This window comes from Ahaetulla prasina, chromosome 1 (assembly GCF_028640845.1).
Source record: "Ahaetulla prasina isolate Xishuangbanna chromosome 1, ASM2864084v1, whole genome shotgun sequence".
Lineage (NCBI taxonomy): Eukaryota > Metazoa > Chordata > Lepidosauria > Squamata > Colubridae > Ahaetulla > Ahaetulla prasina.
Window position 1 is genome coordinate 220,395,631 of NC_080539.1, and position 22,847 is coordinate 220,418,477.

General features: G+C 38.6%; 1 protein-coding gene across 2 annotated transcripts in view; it reads left to right on the forward strand.

Annotated features, from left to right (window-relative positions):
• The first annotated feature begins 22,278 nt into the window (after positions 1 to 22,278).
• Positions 22,279 to 22,847, forward strand: part of LOC131202395 (sodium channel protein type 2 subunit alpha-like) — a 58,923-nt gene continuing 58,354 nt past the window's right edge. For both annotated transcript variants that reach the window (XM_058191342.1, XM_058191350.1), the window contains exon 1: positions 22,279 to 22,551. In XM_058191342.1, the coding sequence (XP_058047325.1) occupies positions 22,279 to 22,551 (273 nt within the window). The remainder of the gene's footprint in view (positions 22,552 to 22,847) is intronic.

A 22,847-nucleotide genomic window follows, 5' to 3' on the forward strand; every position in this document is an offset into this window, starting at 1 on the left:
CTAGGAAAGAACTTTTTTCTTAAGCAGGAAAATGTCAGAATTGGCTTGAAATTAGCATCAGAGCTGCATTGCCAGCCTGTTATAGATATTGACTTTAGTTGTCTTTAAAAATACGTTGTATTATATTAATAGCTTAGCCAACAGATTCTCCTGAAATCTGCCCCACCCTGTGTTTGTTTTCTTTATTCAACAGAAAAGAACATTGTCCCCCCCAAAAATCTTTTTTTATATAATTTTGTAAGTATTTTCATGTATTTAGCGTGTGATGGTTTCCATCATTTACTTTGTTTTTTGTTTATTATTGGATGGGTGCTTGAGACAAACTTTAGAAGACAGGTTGCAGAAGGGAAGAATAATCATTCACCACTGAAACCATTTTCCTGTAAATGTGATTGGTCCTGCTCTTTAATAGTTTACATCAGGACAGTGCCAATAGACATTTGAGTAAGACAGTATGGTAAGTGGTAGAATGCTTATGAAACAATCTACTGGCAAAACTAAGAAATGATGAGTTTGTTCGAAAAATTATAGTCAGTTCTTTAGTCCGTACAATTTTTCTGGACAGAATAAGAGTGTGAACATTTAAAACCATTAGGCTGTTGTTCCTATTTATTGTTAGCAATCCTGTGGCTTATTTTGAACAAATTATATTGAGCATGCTAAAAAAGAAGTGAACAACAAATTCTCAATATAGAGACTTTGAAGTTATTTCCAAGATTCTAATCTGTTAGTGCTTTCTTTAAAAGAACAATTTTTAGAATGATCTCAGCTATATGCAAAGGACTTTTTTCATATTTAAGAACTTATTTGCTGGTGTAAAATAATTAAAAAAAACTTATCAACTGTTACAAGTGAGAGAAATCTATATCAGTCTACAATTTTTTAGGAGAGAAATCTTTCAGTAATCCCTTTCAGGAGCTCTAATACTCTGCAGCTTTGTGGAGCAGTTTGAAAGAATGCTTCATGGTTTTATGAAAGTCCTTGAAAATGTTTTTATTGCCCTGAATTCCAACAGGGATCTGTATTTGGTAATTGCTCCCATTTAAGGGATTTCACTATAACAATTTAGAATGTGTATAGAATATGTTACTTACAGTACAAGCCTGCATATTATTTTGGATTTATTTAACCTTTTCAGACAAGCCCAAACATATCCTTGGCGCTCATCCTCTTGTAACATTCTGCCTGGTTTATAAAACTGTTATTGAAAAAGCAGCAGAGCTTGGGGAAAGTCACTAATATAGCAGGGGAATTGGAGTACTGTAGGATTTTTAACCTTTTATCATTTGCAAGCAGCTTCCAGAATACAGGACTATAATTGAGCTCAAAATTTCTGCGGTTAGGTGAGTTTTGCCTCATTTTACAACATTTCCTGCCACCATTGAGTGAATCACTGCAGTTGATAAGTTAGTAACCCGTTGTTGTTAAGTGAATCTGGCTTCCCCATTGACTTTGCTTGTCAGAAGGTTGCAAAAGGGGATCGATCACATGACCCCCGGACACTGCGACCATCATAAGTATGAACCAGTTGCCAAGCAACTGAATTTTGATCACGTGACCATGGGGATGCTGCAAAGGCCGTAACTGTGAAAAATGACCATAAGTCACTTTTTTCAGTGCCGTTATAACTTTGAACGGTCACTAAATAAACTGTTGTAAGTTGAGAACTACCTGTATACAGGGTTCCATTCTGTAAGCTGATATATCTGTGCAATGCATATATGATATAAAAATGATAGTCCCCTCAGGGTAGAACCAGTCTCTCCTCTGAGGTCCCTCGGTTCTGAGATAACCTCACCGTTCCACTCACACAACAGACAATTTAAATAAAAAAAAATATCTCATAACATAATTCTAACTTTCTACCTTGTCTGAAGTCACCCGTCCCTCACCAGAACACCACTTGTCACAAAATGATGGTACCCATTCTTTTCCTCTTGGGGCTCACAGATAATTTGGCTCCCTTGGGGTACATCTGACTGGCTTGCTCTTCAAAGGGCCAGCTGCTCCCCACTACAGTGTGCCTCCTATGTAGTCTGATGTATATATTTATTAGTTGATTTGTTTTTTATTTATTTTTTGTATGTAACGTCTATCCATACAGGCTCTGGTTAACTAACAATATATATACATACAGGCACACACAGATACACCAGAAAACCCCAAATACTTTTTGTTTTAAAAATCAAAGAAATAAACATCAACAAATATAAATACCAAGGAGCCATGAAGGGCCTTAGACCTAACAATAGGCATTTTGAATCACATTCAGAAGCAGACTGATAACCAGCGCAGTTTCAAGCAAAGGGTCATCCAAATTTATCACTGCATAGGCTGTATCAACTGTACCTTCCAGATATTCTTCAAGGGCATCTCCAGGTAGATTATATTAACTAGTTCACACAACTGATTGGGGAATAAGTGACTCTGAGAAGAAAGTTCTGGTCTAGGAAAGTTGCAATTGGCACAAAAGGTGCAGAGTCCTTGGTTGTGGTGAGCCAAAGCTGCCACCTATCCTACCAGAGTAAAAAATGAAATTTCCTTGGAATCATTACATTCACAAATGCAAAGTTGCTAACAGATTGAGTTGAAGTCGATTTCTTAATATCCAAACACTGACAACTTTCAGGAACTGGGTCACTGCTTCCACCATCTTACCTGTTTAGCTTGGGAATGAGATATTGATGTCATTAAATTCAGTTTTCCTCTTCTGTAGGAATCCTTCAAGCCACATTACTTTATAAAAGAAAAAAGTTATCACATTTATATAAATATGTGTATAATTAGGTCTATATGGTTTAACCTGGATATAATAATTGGCATTATATAACTTGGAGCTGGAAAATTTAACTGAGATAAATAACAATGTCTACATAATTCTTCCCCATATAGTCCTTTGAATGATACTGTTAATAGAAATAGAATCACTATTTGGCAAAATGACTTGTCTGAAGATATTCCCACAGTTCAAAGAAAGGTGCATTAGGACATCTTTTGGTACTCAAAATGTTACTTTCATTTTGGAGCTAGGCTTCTTCTTTTGCAGCGGATATTATTTTTAGATGATGAATTATTATTCCGCAGTGAAGAGAATCTGAGCTGTGCTTGTATATTAATATTTCTGTATTATTACATCAGAAAAGATTCCTGATTTTTATCTTTATCAATGTCAAAAACCATTTAAATCCAGCCAGATATTAATATAGTACTTATGTATACATTTGCACCTCGGGGTTTTCCTATAAGAAAATTCAAATTGCATATGTAGTTGTCCTATCATGAAAGGGCATATCTCGGTCAGGACCAAGCACTCCCATTTTAGCTAAATAAAGATTTGTATTCATCTGTTTCTGCACCAGATCTCAAACCTTTGGAGTCAGGAAACCTTGGCCTCCTGATTTAGTCCATAAAGCAGGGGTTTCGAACTGGCAGCCCATGGGCCGGATGCGTCACAAATGGGCCACGCCCACCCCAGCTCCGCAAATGGGAAAAGCATTGTGAAACATCACCTGACAGCAACGTGATGAGGCGTGTTTGAGACCCATGCCATAGAGAATCAACTTCAGTTCAAACTTCCCCACAAAAATTCTCTTCCTAGAGAAGATGAGAGGAAGCAAAAGTGTGGATACTGAAAACAATTCCATTCCTTACATTTTTAATTGAACCTTCTGGAATGTGTCAGAAAATTGTTTTATGAAAAAGTGAAGGGAAAGAGAAGTTTTTGTTTTTATCTTTTAGTTTAAAGATATTATATTATTATTACAAAGCGTCTACCAAATTCTGATAAAATTAAAATTAATTTCAGTAATTAAAAATAAAACAACAATTTATTATTCCTTTTCTTAGAAAAACACAATTTTAAGTATAGGTAAACATATGAGTCAGCAAATAAGAAAAGGATCCAAATTAAAATTCAGTTTCCATAACTTATTCTGATGGTAGAACATTTAAATGGTTTTGTCATAAGTATTATTGCAAGCAGATGGAGACAAGTGCAAACAGAAATGCAGACAGGAAATAATGACATAAAATAGGCAAGAAGTCATTAACAGCTGCACATTGATATGTATGCATCTGAGGAAGACTTTAGATTCTTTTTCTTCAGAACTAGTATTTTTTTCTTTTTACTTGGGCAATGAAAAAATTCTTGAACTGTGGTAACTACCACATGTAGATAAATAAATAATTTTAATCTTAAAGCAATACACCCTCAGAATTGGCTATGACTTGTCCACGGAGTGGCTTATCTGTGTGTATATGTAATAATAATTTTTAAAATATCTGTATTTCCCTTAGATGTTCAGGGATAATCTCACTGTGGATAAGCCATCATTCAAATTTGTAATCAAAATACCATAAAAAATGTGCCGTCTACAGATAAGCCACTTTTGAACATTGAATTATGCAGAAATTTCAAGGTTTGCCTTATATGCTGATGGTGCATTTTTCATGGTATTTTGGTTAAAAATTCAAAAGATGGCTTATCTACAGATGGGCTTATCCACGTATATACAGTAGTTGATAGAAAGCATGGGAACAAGAATCTGAATAATGCAAAAAAGGCAGCTAGTAAAATCCCAGGATGAATTAAAATTGTTCCATAATTAGCTTGATGCCTCTGACAGTACATACATTAAAACTGTGATATATGACACTATTTGTTTGCAATCTTGTTGATACGTTGGTCGCTCTCATATTTCACATCAGTGAAGAAAATTGTGTTGCCAGGTATAGTGGTTTTCACATAAGGTTTTATTTAGATTTCCTGTTGTCTCAAAGAAATAAACTGCAATACTCATAAATCAACACTCTGAAATTCAAAAGAAATTACATTTCCGTATATAAATACATCATTCTGCTGTTACCTACTACTGCTATTTTTGCTTTCCAACTTTACGCATTCTAAACAATGCACTAATACTTCATCAGTAGTACTTTATAAAATCTCAATTATTAACAATCCATGCTAATTTAGAGACTTTTAAAGGCCCTAAAGCATATTGGATGCTTTTCTCTTCTAAAAAAAATAGTGCTGGAAGTGGAAATGGTATGGGAAAAGGCAATAGAGAAGATTAAGGGACTATTTTGAGCTTCCCTACACAGAGAAAAATCACAGCATTTGATATTTTTAGTTTGTACAAGTGAAAGGGCAGATAATAGAGCTCAAGTTTTGCATAGCATGAAAAAGTTTTTTGTGGAATTAAAAATGAGACAGAGATTGGAGAAAGAAGTGGGAAGACGCCATAGAAAGGACAAAAGGCCCAATTCTATATTTTTTACAATTTCTTTCTTGTTTCTTCATCTTTTATTTTGTTCTTGCTTGTTTTGTGTATTACTATACATTAAAATTTCAAATTAAAAAAATAATGGAATGCAGAGGGTTTTTTTTCTCCCTTCTAACAAAGGGGATCATATATTGAAACTAAATGTGAGACTATTCAGGATGGGTATTAAAAGGCACACGACGAATAGTTACTATGAAATATGCTTCCCTGAAATATGACAGAATGATGGCCACAAATTTGTATGGTTTTGTAAAACTCCTAGACAGATTTGTGGAAGACTGAGCTGTGAGTGGCTGCTTGATGGCTATATAGAAGTAAAACCTTTGAATTATGTTTCATTCTGTGCAGCTTTCTTAGTAACACTACTTCTTGAATCATAAATAGTGTATTTAAACACCAGATGTTAAAAACATAAATCAGTTACTTTCTTTATAAAGTTTCTGATGCTTCTACTGTAATTGGCAACTGTGCCACAGAATGATGGACTAGATAGATCTTTTGCCTTGATCCATAAACAAATGTTCAGATACAGTGATGTAGATTCCTGCCTCAGTTTCGTACTGAGTTCAGGTGGAAGTAGATGGTTCATTTTTTTCTGCAGGAAAAAGGTGATGTTAAAAATCCCAAAGATATTTTTTCAAAAGGTAGCTTTCTTAGTTTTTCCTTGAAGACATTTCACTTCTCATCCAAGAAGCTTCTTCAGTGCTCAGAGGAAGAAGAACTGAAGAAGCTTCTTGGATGAGAAGTGAAACATCTTCAAGGAAAAGCAAAGAAAGCCCAGTTGCCTTTGGAAAAAGCTCCTTTGGGACAACCATGACTGGATGACTGAGAATCTCCATAGATGTGATGTTTGAAAGCTTATGCATTTACAAAAGTTGTGTACCATTCAGTGGAGCCCATTAAAAAACCTGGTACATAAATGAACAATATTATCTGATATTAATTATTAGAGTTGTAGAGCTTTTTTCAACAACTTTCACTTAATCCACTTAATTCTTGTAATATTTGTTTAATTTCTACCTCTTTTTCAATTCCACCTCCACTTTTATTTTTGTGTGTATATATATATAAAACCTGGTTTGGCCAGATAATTAAAAGTGTCAGACTAGGAGTAGGAAAATCTGAGTTCTAGGTTAACAGGCCAGCTGGTTTTTAGGTGAGACACTCTCTCAGCCCCAGTGGCCAAATAGTTCCAAAAATACCACCTAGAAAAATGTATATATATATACATAAAATGTCTGTATTCTACAAGGACAATATTTTTATATTTTCACCTCCTTCGTTCCAGAAGCTGAGCAATTTCTCAACTCCCTTGTTTGCCTCTGTAACATATTTTTGTTTGTTCCTGGAATAGACCTATTAATTGTTCCAGTCCTGCTGGAGAGGCATGGCTCTGCTGTCAATCTCTACTAAAAGGTGATATTTCCATGTTGGAGAACTAGATGTCATATATATTCCCCCCCCCCACTTCTCCATCATGTCTCAACTGCTAAGAGGGGTAATGCAACTGTAATGAATGATGTTCCATACAATTCCAGAACCAGAGAGTTGAAATCACCTGGCATTAGCATCCTTGTTTTTCAGTTATAAACCTAGAGGTGAGATCAAGAAGCTCAGACAAGGACACAGTTATATAAGCTGGGAAGATGATGTAACAGCAACATCCCTAACTTCTCCCTCACTGTAGAGAATCATGGAGATGGCTGTGAAAGAAACATTTGGAAGCCGCTAAAGCAGTGGTTCTCAACCTTTATAGTGCTGCGACCCCTTTAATACAATTCCCCACGATGTGGCGACCCCCAATGGTAAAATTATTTTCGTTTTGAATGTATCGCGCCTGAAGCCATATTGGCTAGCGATCTGAACTGCTTGCGATTGCCTTGAGGAAGGAGGCATTAAAGTGGAAACTCCTCCCCTATTAAGTTTATCGCGCCTAAAGCCAGATTAGGCTAGCGATTGGGAGTGATTGCAGCTGGCTTGAGAGGGAGACATCAGAGCAAAGATTTCTCTCTTTTTTAATTGATCACGCCTGAAGCCGAATTCGGCTAGCGATTTGAAGAGCCTGGAGCTGGCTTGTGAAGTCAACCTTTGGAGCGCGATTCTTCAACTCGCAAGTATACTTCCCATATTTCCGATGATCTTAGGCGACCCCTGGCAAATCGTCATTCGACCCCCAACGGGGGCCCGACCCACAGGTTGAGAACCGCTGCGCTAAAGAAACACAGGCAAAAGCATTCCTTTAGCCCTAGGAAAGGAGATAGTGTTCAGAAGAGACTCAGGCTGACTCAACAAAGTATATGGGAGGGAAAGTAAAACACATCCAGAGTTGCAAAATTCTGTCACTATAGCCTATCTCAATAATATATGGTTATAGTCAGTTTCTTGATCTGGTCTACTTCCTTGAGCTGAAACACTCTGGCCTAACAGCACATGTAGAACTTACACTTTGTCAGCAGTGTTTTTTAGTAGTTTGCCATTGCCTCCTTCCTAGAGCTGAGAAAAAAATGACTGGCTTAACCCCTCTGACGTTGTGTCCAAGATGGGACTAGAATTCATGGTCTACTGTTTCTACCCTAATGCTTTAACCACTATGCCAAACTTGCTCTGTCTCATATATTTCTGTAGATCTGGTACGTGCCTAGTACAATCTTGGAAATACCGCATAGTATTGGTTTAAATTATTAATTGGTCATATATTTTAAAATTAATTTTTTGTTAAATAAAACATTGTGGCCACCTTTTCGGTGCAGATCTTTGTGAAGGTGAGTAACAGAGCAGGATATTCTTATTCTCTCTCATTTGCAGAATATTTATACATTTACATGTTTAAGCATACTGTAGGCTGCACTATAAATAATTGCTTGAGGCTTTGATGCAAAGTCTTTGCAGGTTATTAAAATGATTTAAAACAGCTGTGGTCAAGGACCAAGAATTATTTGTGTACGGTAATTGTTTTATTTGCAAGAAAGCTCTGTGCACGTGTCATAAAAATAATCTCTCTTCCAATATTTTGCTCTGTAGGTTTCTGTTCATCTTTGCTTAAACAAAAGAAAGAAGGAATAAATACTATAATGATTTAAAATTTGAGGTAACATATATAAAGATAAATTCCAAATATTAGAAATAGAAATTGTATTCAAAATGCATCTAGAAATTAAAATAAGACATTAAAAGTGGGAAATAAGGCAGCAAATTTTTTTATAAAATGTGTTGCAGATAATCCTTGAGTTATGACAGCAGTTGGGACTGAAATTCCTAAATTATGAGTTCCTGAGTTACGACAGCAATTCGGATTGGAACCCCTAAGTGATGATGTTGTAAATCTTGATATCATGTGACTTCATCGCTTAGTGACGGCAATCCTGGCACTCTCCATTGCCATCATTAATCGAATTTCACTAGTTATTAGCCAAGGTTCCATCCTAATCCGAGCCATTCCCAATTTGGACCCTCCTTTTTTCTTCCAAGGTAAGGGACTACTTTCCGTTCAGCTCCTTCCAACCACCTGTTCCCACTCATCTCTGGCCTTTTGTCCTTCCTGCATCCTGCCTTATGGAGTGACAAGCAGCCCCAGAACCAGGGCTTCATGGCATGGCATGATTGTGGGGCTCCTAAAAACCTCTGAACTGCAACACAATTACCTCAGAAGCCACTCCCAGCCCTGCCCCAATGGGATGAAGCTATAACCACAACCCCTGGAAACCACCTAACCCACAGCTACATCATGAACCTGTCCTGATCCAGCCCAGCACTTGGAGGCCCCTGCCACCCATTGATGCACTGCACCGAAGTGACCTTTGTTATCTTCTTGTTTCCACTGCTAATGAGTAATGCCCATCCTTGACCCTTATGAGGCAGCTGCTGACTATACAAGGCCTTCTCTAGGTTTCTTGAGGAAACTGCCAGGTGTGGCCTCGGGAAGAAAGCTTCACACAGTCAACAGCTGCTTTGAGAAGTGCCAAGTTCTCATCACTAACAGGAGTAAGAAGATGAGAAAGGACATCTGGGGGGGGGGGGCTGTGGAGTACAGGGCAGTAGAGGTCAAATGGTAGAGATGATGATAGGCATGTGAGGGATTTAAAGCTCCCCCGTAGTTATAAATGAGGGCAGGGTGCCAAGCGTCTTAACTTTTGATCATATGACCCTAGGAATGCTGCAATGGCTATAACTGTGGGGACCAGACATAAGTACCATTTGTTTAGCACCGCCATAATTTTGAAAAGTGGCTAAACAAATACTCGTAATTCAAGGACTACCTGTACTAGTAAAGGTCAATATTAATTTAATTTATAATTTATTAATTTAATTTCCACAAAAGGAAAAAACAATCCAACCTATCAAAAATAGCACCACAAAAAACAAATTAGGAACACAAGTTAAAATAGGGGAAAAAATGGTAAGTGAACATCTGTCTACCCTAGATGAGTTGAAATCACCAGGACCAGATGGATTACACCCCAAGGTTCTGAAGGAACTGGCAGACAAAATCGCAGAACCACTGAACTATATCTTTCAAAGATCCTAGAGCACAGGGGAACTGCCAGAGGACTGGAAAAGAGCTGATGTAGTTCCCATCTTTCAAAAAGAAAAAAAAACAGATCGAGGAAACTACAGACCTATCAGCCTGACCTCAATACCAGGGAAGATTCTGGAAAAGATAAGCAACGAATCACCAAACACCTAGAAGCAAACAAAGTAATAACCAAAAGCCAACATGGGTTTGTCAAAAACAGATCATGCCAGACTAATCTTATTGCATTCTTTGACAAAGTGACAAAATTAGTGGACCAGAGGAATGCTGTTGATATAATTTACTTGGACTTCAGTAAAGCATTTGATAAAGTAGACCATAACCTACTATTAGATAAAGTAGAAAAATGTGGGTTAGACAGCACCACCACCAGATGGATTCGTAACTGGCTGACCAACCAGACTCAATGTGTAGTCCTCAATGGAATTACATCCACATGGAGGGAAGTATGCAGTGGAGTACCCCAAGACTCTTTTTTTAGGCCCAGTACTCTTCAACATCTTCATCAGTGACTTGGACAAGGGAATAGATGGGGAACTCATCAAATTTGCAGATGACACCAAGCTGGCAGGAATAGCCAACACTGCAGAAGCTCAAGTTACAGAAGGATCTTGACAGACTTGAACATTGGGCGCTATCTAACAAAATGAAATTCAACAGTGAAAAAAGTAAGGTTCTACATTTAGGCAAAAAAAAACCCAAAATGCACAGGTACCGTCTATGTGGTACCTTGCTCAATAGTAGTAACTGTGAAGGGATCTTGGAGTCCTAGTGGAAAACCATTTAGATATGAGCCAGCAGTGTGCAGCAGCTGCCAAAAAACCAACACAGTTCTGGGCTGCATAAACAGAGGGATAGAATCAAGAACACATGAAGTGTTAATACCACTTTATAATGCCTTGGTAAGGCCACACTTGGAATATTGCATTCAGTTTTGGTCGCCACCATGTAAAAAAGATGTTGAGACTCTAGAAAGAGTGCAGAGAAGAGCAACAAAGATGATTAGGGGACTGGAGGCTAAAACATATGAAGAACGGTTGCAGGAACTCAATATGTCTAGTTTAATGAAAAGAAGGACTAAGGGAGACATGATAGCAGTGTTCCAATTTCTTTGGGGTTGCCACAAAGAAGAGGGAGTCAAGCTATTCTCCAAAGCACCTGAGGGTAGGACAAGAAGCAATGGGTGGAAACTGATCAAGGAGAGAAGCAACTTAGAACTAAGGAGAAATTTCCTCACAGTTAGAACAATTAGTCAGTGGAACGACTTGCCTGCAGAAGTTGTGAATGCTCCAACACTGGAAATTTTTAAGAAGATGTTGGATAACCATTTGTCTGAAATGGTGTAGGGTTTCCTGCCTCGGCAGGGGGTTGGACTAGAAGACCTCCAAGGTCTCTTCCAACTCGTTGTTGTTGTTGTTGTTGTTATTATTTACATGATTTAGTAACAAGCCACCTTCTTTCCCTAGGACTGTATGCTCTGCTGCCCCCTAATTTGCTCTGGCAACTATTACATTCAATCAGCACTTAATTTATAAAATAAAAAGAGTCCAGATATGTTTAGAATATAAATTATGTATTTTAGGCCTAGGAAATGTGGTGCCCTCCCAGTTGCCTGCCGACAACTTATTTGACATCTGCTGGGTTTTCTATTCCACTTTAAATTCTTCAAAAGATTACCATTTATTTTTTAGAATTAATAGAATGTGGCATTTTACCAGTCTAAAGCACTGGTCTCTAGGCTCATCGTCTTTACAAAAATGCCTTTGGAGTCCAAATAAGCACTAGAGGAATTCATTAAAAATGTATTTATAAGATGGTAAACGCTGCGTTTCTAAATGCATCTACCTCTGTAGAGGATAAAAAAAGAAAATTAAGCTTAGGTGGTAGAGAGTATCCTAGAATTTGGCTAGGGGCTGGGAAGGATATTTACAGATGTCCTGTGAAAAGCCTATCCAACCATGGTTGCCATTTTGTGAGAGCACTCGCAAAGTAAAATTTTCCTGTTCAAAGATTTGGTGAGCGAAGAACTAAGCCATGGCATTCTAAAATTAGTACTCTGTAGTATAAGAACACTACAGATAGCCATTGCTTTTGTTTACCAACTATTCAGTTATGACAGTGATGAAAATGTATTTTTGTTTCCTCACACTTACAACTTTCACAAGTCTATAAAAGAAACAAAAGCTAAAGTAAGATCCTAAGCACAGTCCCAATTTCACTTAGTGACCATTCTGCTTCCACCCAGTTACTAGTCCCAATTGTGGTCGCTAAACAAGGACTGACTATAGTGAAACTATTTATGGAACATGATAAGGAGGGAAAAATACTTTAAAACTCAACTCAGTGCTGTATAAACACCATCATATCCTGTTATCCATTAAATAAAAATAATGAGTTTTAATATTGATCGAATAAAGTACATTTTCATTTATTCATGATGAATAAATGAAATGATGAATTCATTTATTCATTTTCACTGATTCGTCAAATCCTGTTAACCAATTTCTTTATCGTCTTTAAGTAATCCGAATTGATTGGGCTTCTAGAGAATTTTTAAAAAAGTTTTTCATCTTCAAGGTTTATTATTTAAGTAGTGTTAAATAAAGTAGTGGAGAAAAAACATTTGGTTAAAAATCTGGTATTTTTTCTTTAATTGTATTGGTTAAAAATATTAATGTCCATAATAATTCAGAACTTAAGTCTTACACTGAATCAGCAAACACGTTTGATATCAATGCATAAGAGGCATTGCAATTTATGTGTGTTTTCTATGATGCATGTGCCTGAATGTATCATTTTCTATGAACAGCATGATTTGAAGATAAAATGAATTAAACTAAAATATACTTCAATTTAGTCTGATAAATTTTATTTAATTGTAAAGGACATATAAAAATGTATTAGCGTGAATCAGCTTTCTCCAACCATATGAACTATTTTAAGTAGGCATAATTCTGAAGGATAGGATCCTACCTGATAAGTAGCTCTGGAGCAGCTGGAATTTGAATATTGATACTACTTACCTACTTATGAATCCCCTCCTTCATTCTGACATTGTCGGGGGAAAATCATGTGGCACCAATATAGCCTTGCATTAATTTTCATACAGCCTTACATGAAATAAAAATGCTCTACGGAGAAAATTGTTGGTGTTAGCAGAAAATGTGGGTTATGTCAGAAAGTTCTCTCTTCTGTCTTTCACGTCAAAATTTACTGACCAACTTTTCAAGTCAGAAATTACTGATTCTAAGTGGATAGACACTTTGTTCATTAAACGTCTTATCCTATCACATCAGGAAACCACAATAACCCTTCCAATTGTATCCATACAGTAATCTTATTAGAAAGGCTGGACAGAGATAGGATCTGACCCAGATTTAATCAAGCAACTTTGCATGACTGAAAATCGACTTGAACCTGACTTTTCCTAGTCCTATACCTAATTACAATAGCATACTGACTGTCACCACATAAGATTTTTCCATATATTGTTATTGTGTGTTGGAGAACATATTCAGAGAAGGTTGTGTGATCAAAACAGTATTTAGAATCTCTGTGTTGAAGACCCTATTCAGGATCTGATGTGCTCAATCTATGAGACAAAACTCTAAGAAATAAAGAAGCAATATCTTTTGTAGTCTTGCAAGCTATTCACAAATAGCTATTGATAACAGTTCTCTTAATGGGGTTATTATGCTAAATGGAACTCCTTTTGGGGGGGTTTAGGGTCCTAAAAAAGTGGAAAGTGAAATGGAAAAAAAATTAAGTCTTTGTGCAATTTGCATTACGAAATGAATCCATAATTATCGTTGTTAAATCGCCAAATCAAAGTCAAAAATATTGTATTCTTTGATATTCTTATTGTAAGAAATTCATTGCTACCAATTCTGCATTTCTCTTTTCTTTCCATTGGTGTACACTGGACTCAAGTTATAGAGAGTAACTTGAGTTATAGAGAGTAAATTAATATTATGTCCTGGTGGTCAAAATACAACTTACAGAGGTGGTGAATATAGAGAGATTGGCTTTCTAGTGTGTACATATAGTGTATGTCCCGTTTATGAAAATTAGGTCAACTTAAGAAGGTGGTAATGTAAGGAGGTGATCAGCTATGGTGGTTTTACTGTATTTTTATAACTATATGGCAGCATCTAACCAATTTCAGCTGTTTTCCAAAAGAATAAATTAGGTTAGGAATTGGATGGGAGACCACCTGGGAATCCCAAACTGTAAACTAGATTGAGAAATTTAAAAAAAAACATTCTGGAGGAAAGCAACAGTAAATCAGTTATGTATTGCTGGAGCAAATAAAATATTTTTAGTTACTAAAAAAATATTGTAAACTTATCCATGAAGCCACCACAAGTTGAGTTCAAGTTAAAGGAGATTTTACATTTTATTGCTCACTGAGGAAGTTTATTTTGCCAAGTGTTTCTTAAGCAGCAGAGTTTTAGAAGCTGCATTATGCTTTAGACAGAATAAGATAAAAATAAAGAAAAATGACAAAATTGTTTGCTTTGTAGAGTTTTAGTCCATGGAAATTTAAAGTAGGATTACAGATGGGGAAAAAATAAGGTATGAAACTAATGTCAGAAAGTGACTAGAAACATATCTTGTGATTTGTTAAATAATCCATATATTTGAAGTTTCAAAAATACTTTTATTAGTAATTCAGATAAACTGAATGAAGTTTTAAAATGAGAAGAAAATCTCAGGAGTACATACAGTAGATGTATTCAAACATGCTTTTGATTTCAGTCATAGCAGTGAGGCATTCTGAAGAATTTTGTGTGCTTTGGCACTATTTTCACATTTTATTTATCACCGTAGTGCAGTAAACATATTACAGATGCCCGGCACCTAAAGGCAGAAAAATTAAAGAAAGAAATCTAATAATAAATAAGATAAAAATCATGGCAACATCTTCAAAAGGCTATTTTTTCCTAGAATGTGTAATAAAACTCTTAAAGTTGTACAAAAGCTTGTTCTCGATCTGGATCGTGAACTGTAATTTTGCTCCTCTCGGACTTAAGCTTCAACATTTGTCTGTTGTTTTTAGCTGAATCTAAGCCACCTGTTACAAGTAAACACATTAGCTGTTCCCTCATCTGCTTGGGCCCCCTTTATGTAAACTAAGGGTGCCTCTTGAGATGCGGGAAAAGCCAGCTGCTGGTTGACATGCCGCCTGTACAAATCAACTAGGGAAAACCTCTTTTCGGGAACGGTTGATCTAATTGCTGCTACTTTCTCTGTGGAGAGAGAGCGTAAGACCCACCCACAAAACCATCAGCCACTAGAAGGAGAGTCCTTACTAAGAGCTTCAATCTCATCTCTGTTATTTATCTACCAGGTAACCGAAAGCATCGTTTTAGCCCTACCTGTGGACTGAGAACAGGGCTTTGCCCGGTGACTCGCAGCTGAATACCTCTTCAGTAGGTTCGGGCTTTGTTCTCAATGTCGCATTTCCAAACTCTGAGAAATTCACACAGCTTTGGGCTTTTTCATTAATAAAATTATGAACGTGTGAGTTTTGTCGATCTTGCTGTACATCAGGGTTTAGGTTAATCACTATGCTGAATACTCCCATTAGCCAAGCTGGTTCCTCTACCTTCCCTCTGCAGCCACACAACCTTTGTATTGAGCTCTGGTGGCTGCTTGGATAGGTCCCTGCAGTTTGCCTGGCAATATTTTTCAAAAGTGGTTCGCCTTTGCTTCCTTTCCAGGGCTGGGAAGGAGAGTGACTGACTGGCCCAAAATCACACAGCTGGCTTTATGCCCAAGGTAGCAGTAGAACTCACACACGCTCTAGGTTTCTAGCCAGGTGCCTTAATCACTCTACCAGACCGGCTCAGTACTTGGAGTTCAAAGTAGGAAACAGCAACCGGTTTCAATATTTCGTTCTGAAACCTACTTTTAAAAAAATAATTGTTCAAAAAATATAAACCATTTCACGCGCCTTATCCTAATTGCATGTGGCTTCCTCGCAAGGCTTTGATACGTTTCCTAGCCTTGTGAGAAAACTACATGTCATTTGGACAAGATACCACACTGCCTTGTGTAGTGTCATCAGCAGCCGGAGGAAGAAGTCAAGGAAGGTCAGCCAGAAGTGGAAGGGCAGCTGGGTGAGTGAAGCACAAGGCCAGCAGAGCACAAAAAGCAGGATGCCCAAAAGATAAAAGATGGCGGCAGGGAAATAGGTGGGGGGGGGGTAGTTGAAAAGAAGCCAGTCCCTTGTCTTACTGAGGCTTAGAGCTAAGAGGGACCAAGGTGAGAATGATATAGATGGGTCCTTGGCTAATGACCAGGCGATATTTGCCTAACAATAGCAATGGAGAGGCCTGGAATTGCCATTGCTAAATGATGCAGTTACATGTCAAGCTATACGACCACATCACTTAGTGACAGCAATTCTGGCCTGGTCACTATATCACTTAATCAAGGTCTACCCGTATTGGCAGCACAGTTGTAGGAGTCTTTTATTACATCCCACAGTGTGTTCAGATTGCCTTGCATTTTGATCCTCAAAAAATGCTTTGCAGTTCTCCGAAACATTGCTGCAGATAGGATTTGAGAGTAGCCCTACATTTGTTTACACAGCAATGTATATATAATCTACACCGACTTCAGTCTGACCTAAGCATAGTACATAAAATTATCTGCCATAATGTCCTACCTAGTAGTAATCACATCAATGACTACTTCAGCTTCAACCACAACAATACACAAGCAAATAATAGATACAAACTAAAGGTAAACGGCTCCAAACTTGATTGCAGAAAATATGACTTCAGTAACAGAGTGGTCAATGCCTGGAATGCACCTACTGACTCTGTAGTTTCTTCCCCAAACCCCCAAAACTTTAAGCTTAAACTGTCTACTGTTGACCTCACCCCATTCCTAAGAGGTCTGTAAGGGGCGTGCATAAGTGCACCTGTGTGCCTACCGTCCCTGTCCAAATATTCCTTTTGACTTACTCTTTTCATGTATCCAAATTATGTCTATACTTTTACCTGTTATCTTATATATGATTGACAAATAAAATAAATAAAATATATTGGAGGTGGTGACCCTTTGAGAGCGGTATGCAATGAAATTTCATTTTAATGTATGCCGATTGGTGACAATAAATTTAGTCTAAGTCTTAACAATATGGCCCATTAACAATACGAAGGCTTGTTCCTAGAATGCTTGGCCACTTAGTCTCCAGTAAGTAAACTTGCTGGTTTTCTTTGCCTATGTTAAAAAAGAGGGAAAAGTACAATCACATTTCTTGCTTCTAACTGATACATTCATTCTAGTAGTTCGTTGCCAATCATTGCATTTACTTCACTGTAGCCAAAAAGCATGTGTCAGGTGTTATTGAGTGAAATGCCATGTGACTGCACCGACTTGCAACAACGTCAGTTCTGGCTGCTATCATTCAGCAAATCACCACGCATGACATCGCATGACTACGACTTGCAACTTCTTGCTGGCTTCCCCGTTGATATTGCTTGTTGGAAACCTGCACAAATGGAGATCGTGAGATTCCAGGATTTTGCAACTGCTGTAGAGGCACACTAGTTGCCAAGCAATTGCAGACTGTAACAACTGTAACTTCGAGAATTGGTTGTTACGTTTCCTTTGGCAAAGCCCTCATAACTTCAGAAGGTCACCAACAAATGGTTAGTAAGCAAGGTCTACCTGTAAAGTTTTATGGGAGCAGAGTTGGGTGGGGGGAATATCTTCACACCATACTGATGATATCCCAGAGTACTTTTTATATGTCATTATTTTGTTAGGGTGAAGGAATAAAACAGTGCAGACATGGGGGAAATACCTTGATTTTTCTTAATTTCTTAATGTTTGCTTCTTTGTAGCACTTGCCTAGAAGCTGTATGGTGAAATAACAAAGCAAGGGAGGGGTGTGAGCAGTGGTGGGATTCAAGTAATTTAACAACGGGTTCTCTGCCCTAATGATTTCTTCCAACAACCAGTTCAACAAATTGCTGAGAAAGTTAACAACCGGTTCTCCCGAAGTGGTGCGAACTGGCTGAATCCCACCACTGGGTGTGAGGGACATTTGAGTGTTAGGATGAAGGGCAGATTGGAAGTTCTGCTATGAGTAAGACAGGCAGCAAGATTGAAATTGCAAGGGAAACCAGCCAGAACTTTTGAATTTTAGTGCCAGATAGAGCACTTGTCATTAATTGAGTGGCAATGGCTCATTTCAAGCAGTGCTTTCCAAACCAAAAATATATATATATATGAGATCTAGGCTCCACAAAGGAAGGTTGAAGGAACTAAAACAGTGTATGACATAGACATAGAATCGTAGAGCCGGAAGGGACCATGGAAGTCTTCTAGTCCAGAGGTCTCCAATCTTGGCAACTTTAAGACTTGCGGACTTCAACTCCCAGAGTTGAAGTCCGCAAGTCTTAAAGTTGCCAAGGTTGGAGACCCCTGTTCTAGTCCAACCCCTTATCCAAAGCAGGAGTTGTTCTGGACAAAATGTTGTTCAATATCTTCTTGAAAACCTCCAGTGATGGAACATTCACAACTTTGGGAGGCAAGCTGTTCCATCGATTAATCATTTTCACTGTCAGGAAATTTCTACTAAGTTCCAAGTTGAATCTCCCTCTGATAAGCTTCCATGCGCTGCTTCTTTTCCTGTTCTCAGGTACTATGGAGAATAAATAGACACCCTCTTCCCTGTGAAAGTCCTTCAAGTATTGGAAGGCTGCTATCATGTCACTCCTAAGCTTTCTCTTTGTTAGGCTAGACATGCCTACTTCCCTGAACTGTTCATTATGTGATTTAGTCTCCAACCCTTCATTATCTTTGTTGCTCTTCTCGACATCTTTCTGGAGTCTCAGCATCTTTTTCCTATAGTGGCGACCAGAACTGGACACATTATTTCAGGTGTGGTCTTACCAGTAGTATAAAGCGGTATTATCACTTCTCCTCTTCTTGATGCTATCCCTCTGTTGATGCAGCCTAGGATTGCATTGGCTTTTTTTAGCAGATGTGGCATACTGCTGGCTCATACTTAAGTGGTAGTCTACTAAGTAGGACACCTAGCTTTCACCTTATCAAAACCAAATCATCCATTTCTTATAAAGTTAATAGGATGTAGTGGAGGAAACCAGCTGCCTTCTTCCTCACTCATTTTATATAGCTGCATATCTCGAGAACGCAACTTTCTTGTCAAGCTTTGATTCCATCTTTGGTTATTTTTCTTCTCAACAGACAGTAAGTCAAAACTATAGTTTTCTTAAAATATATATGTAATTGCTGTAAAATAATTTAGACCCGATTCTGAGAAAGGTATGAAAGAGACATTATTCAATCTGTTGAAGAGGACATGCACCACTAGTGTACAGCTGCAGTGGAAGTCCTGTGAGGCTTTTAGATTTTTTTAATCCCGCTTTTATAATTTTTTTTTATAAATAACTCAAAGCAGTGAACATACCTCCTTCTTCCTGCTGTTCTCCCTATCACAACAGCAGCCCTGTGACAAAAGTTGAATTGAAAGAAAGACCCAATGTCACTTAGTTGGCCATTCATGCCTAAGGTAGAACTAGAACTCAGGCTCCTGGTTTCTAGCCTGGTGCCTTAACCAGAAGATCAAACTGTCTCTCCGTTTTAATCAAACTGTGGCCTTCATTGATCTCAGTCTGATCTTCCCCTCTTTCTATGTTTTCCTCTTTGTGAGGAGGTTTTGAGAGTAAAATACTGAACAATGTTTTAGAATAATTATTGTTATGGACTTGGCATCTATAAAACACAGTAAACGTACAAGTGGTTTATGTAAAGCAAGTAAGAGTTTGCTTAATGTATGCTGAATTTACATGGACTGATTAAAATAAATATTTGCTTTAGGTGGATGGTGTTTCCCTATTCCTTTTTCTTTTAAATCGGCGCATAGGTAAAAATAGATGCATTAGGCAAGGTACACATGCAACACAATTGTGATTCTAAGTTAATTCCTCTGTGTTCAGAAGGACTTGCTCCTGCTTTGTGTGCACATAAGTGTGGTGTACATTAACTATTCAGTGGTTCAGGCGAAATTAAACAGGATATTATTTACAATATAGAAATTATTAAAACTGCTTCTTAAAATAAGTACCAAGGGCTTGGAGGAGGGGGTAAGCTTTGACTCCTTTCTCGGATTGGACCAGCTCTACTGCACCTGCTATTTCCACTGGGTGGGGGGGAAACTTCCATTCGCACAAATGCTTGATTTGCATTCAGCAAAGTGCAGTGCGATGTTTTGCGTTGTGCGGTTCTCTCATCTTCTTTGCAGTGTTCGGGTCCTGTGTTTGTCAGAAATAATGATCATCATTGTAAGTGCTCAGACTGTTTAAAGTTCAAGCCACATTTGGCATCTAAACAGTTACAACTTGCCAAATGCATTCTTATTCCCTTACAGCTGAGTTGGAACATTTTGCACTTACCAGGATGGTGGGGACAGAGTGACATCACATATGTCATGATATTATGGCATAAGTGATGAGAATTGCCTACTCTGTATTATTTGCATCGTGGCACACAATTCGTGCAAGTTTCATGGATTACATCATTTACAAATAATATATTGGTGCATGTTGTGTCCCCGTGGCTTCTACGGTCAAGATCCTTCAGCCTGATTTTTGTGAAAACATTGCCTGGGGAAGCTGTCAAAACCTACAGCAGGTGTGTCAAAGTCATGTTGTCACGGAGGCGTCACGTGATGTATCAGGACTTTCCCCCCTCTTCGCTAAACCAGGCATGGGTGTGGCCAGCGTATGACGCATCTGGCCTGCGGCCTGCAGGGACCTCAAGGAACGGGAAGTGGAGCATGGGGTGCTTTGGGGTGGGGAGTGCCTTGGGAGGCCTGGGGCAAATGGACCTGAGCCTGGGCTAGGCCTCCGAGTGTCTCCTCCACCACTGAGGTACCCCATACTCCACATACAGTAACGACCAGCACAGGTGCTTAATGACCACATTGGGGAGGGCAGGGGTAAGGATCGTTAAACAAGGTGAACATGTCTTCATTGCCATTATAGTTATAAGTCAAGGTCTATCTCTACCTGTGCCCTTTTTTTGTTTCCTTTTTAGTGGAAAGGGCCACTACAGCAGCTTATATAAGGTCCGTTTACAATCTCAAAGCTACTCTTTCAGCCTTATAAATATTTTTACTACTAAACAATAGATGAAGGAGAAGGTGTGTGTGTGTGTGTGTGTGTGTGTGTGTGTGTGTGTGTGTGTGTGTGTGTGTGTGTGTGTGTGTGTGTGTGTATGAAATTTCTTTATTGATTATCCGTGGAATTTCTTGCTGTGCAACTTTGGAACAAGAAAAAGATTCCTGCATGTTATGATTCTGCATGCAAATACTTAATAGAAAGATGACATACAATTTTCTGATACAATTCAAATGTTTTAAGTCTTTAGAATCAATTATGTCTAAATAGCACTTTAAATAATGGAAAACTTCAATTCTGGATTTTGAATGTAGATGATTAAAGTTTACTGTATCATGATTGTGGTCCGCTGGCGGCCTACGGAGCTGGCAGCGGAGTCGGTCAGTGAGGAGGCTAGGGAGGAACATGGGCCAGTCCTGGAGTCAGGGAAAGGCTCCAATAAGGGCTCTGCATCAAAGACAGAGAGGGGGGCAGGGCCATCTGGGAGTTATGTGCTGCCTCCAGAGCCTCCAGAGTCGGACACCAGTGAGGAAGAGGAACAGGGGGAGCTTGTGCCCAGTGCACGCATGCACAGAGCTGCCAGAAGGCAAGAACAGTTAAAACAAAAAGGGACAACTCAAGAGTAGGGCTTGGAGATGATTGCCCCTCCCATAAGACATAAAGGAAGAACAAAAGGACATGGGCCTTTGCAGGAAGCAACTGTCTTTCGTGCTGGTTGGTTTCAATACTGCAGCTCCGTGTTGACTCTGTATTCCGTGTGGCCTTGCAAAGTTATTTGCCAATTAAGTCTTGGCAGCACGTCAAGGGAAATAAAGGTGAGTGCTTATCAGCCTTATCCCAAAGAACTGTGGTACACTTCTGTCAGACTCTTTACAACTATTTGGGACTCATCTGTGAATGAACAGACTGAGAATGAACTGGCTCTGAATGAGCAGAAGTCACAGCCGTTGTAATAAAAAGAGGGTTTTGGGGACTCATTGTGTGCTTTTACTGCATCAGGAAGCCTAGGTCAGAACAATCATATCCCGTTGATTCTCACTGAACTTTAGAACCTTAACCCTAATTTTATTTGGAAAATCTGAAAAATAATAATAATAAAGCGTTCATATTTGCCTGGCCAAGAAGCTATGGATTATTTTCCTGTTGCAGTTTGGAAGAGTTTCACACAGAGACACACAAAACCTCTTCTTGTTGTTGCTTGCTTGCTTCTTCTTTTTTAACTCTTTATGATTTTCCTCCTTCTCATAGGTTATTCTTTCATAGGAATTAAAAAGTAATTAAAACTTTGCAGAATGAAAAAATGGCACACGCACTGCTTGCACAACCAGGACCCGATTGCTTCTTCCGATTCACTCAGGAGTCACTTGCAGCAATTGAGCAAAGGATCACTGAGGAAAAAGCCAAACAAAAAGTAGATCAAGAGCAAAAGGAGGAGGACCACGATGAAAACAAGCCAAAGCCAAATACTGACTTGGAAGCAGGGAAGCCGTTGCCTTTTATTTATGGAGACATTCCTCCTCACTTCGTGTCTGAGCCCTTGGAAGACCTGGACCCTTATTATGCAAATAAAAAAGTAAGTGTTCATAAAGAGTAAAACCAAAGCATGGATCATAGCAAATTAGTATATATGCGCTGCATAATGTGGATGAAACAAGTCATATGTATAACCTTGACTAGCAGTGTTTTGCTAGGTGTCAAACTCAAGGCCCACGGGCCAAATCTGGCCCACAGGGTGCTTAGATCTGGCTCATGGGGACGCCCTGGAAACAGTGAACGACCGGCCCACAGTGCCTCTGTCAGTGAAAACAGAGTTCGGGAAGGCTGCGCCTTCTGAGTAGCCCTCCTGAGCTCCGTTTTCGCTGACAGAAA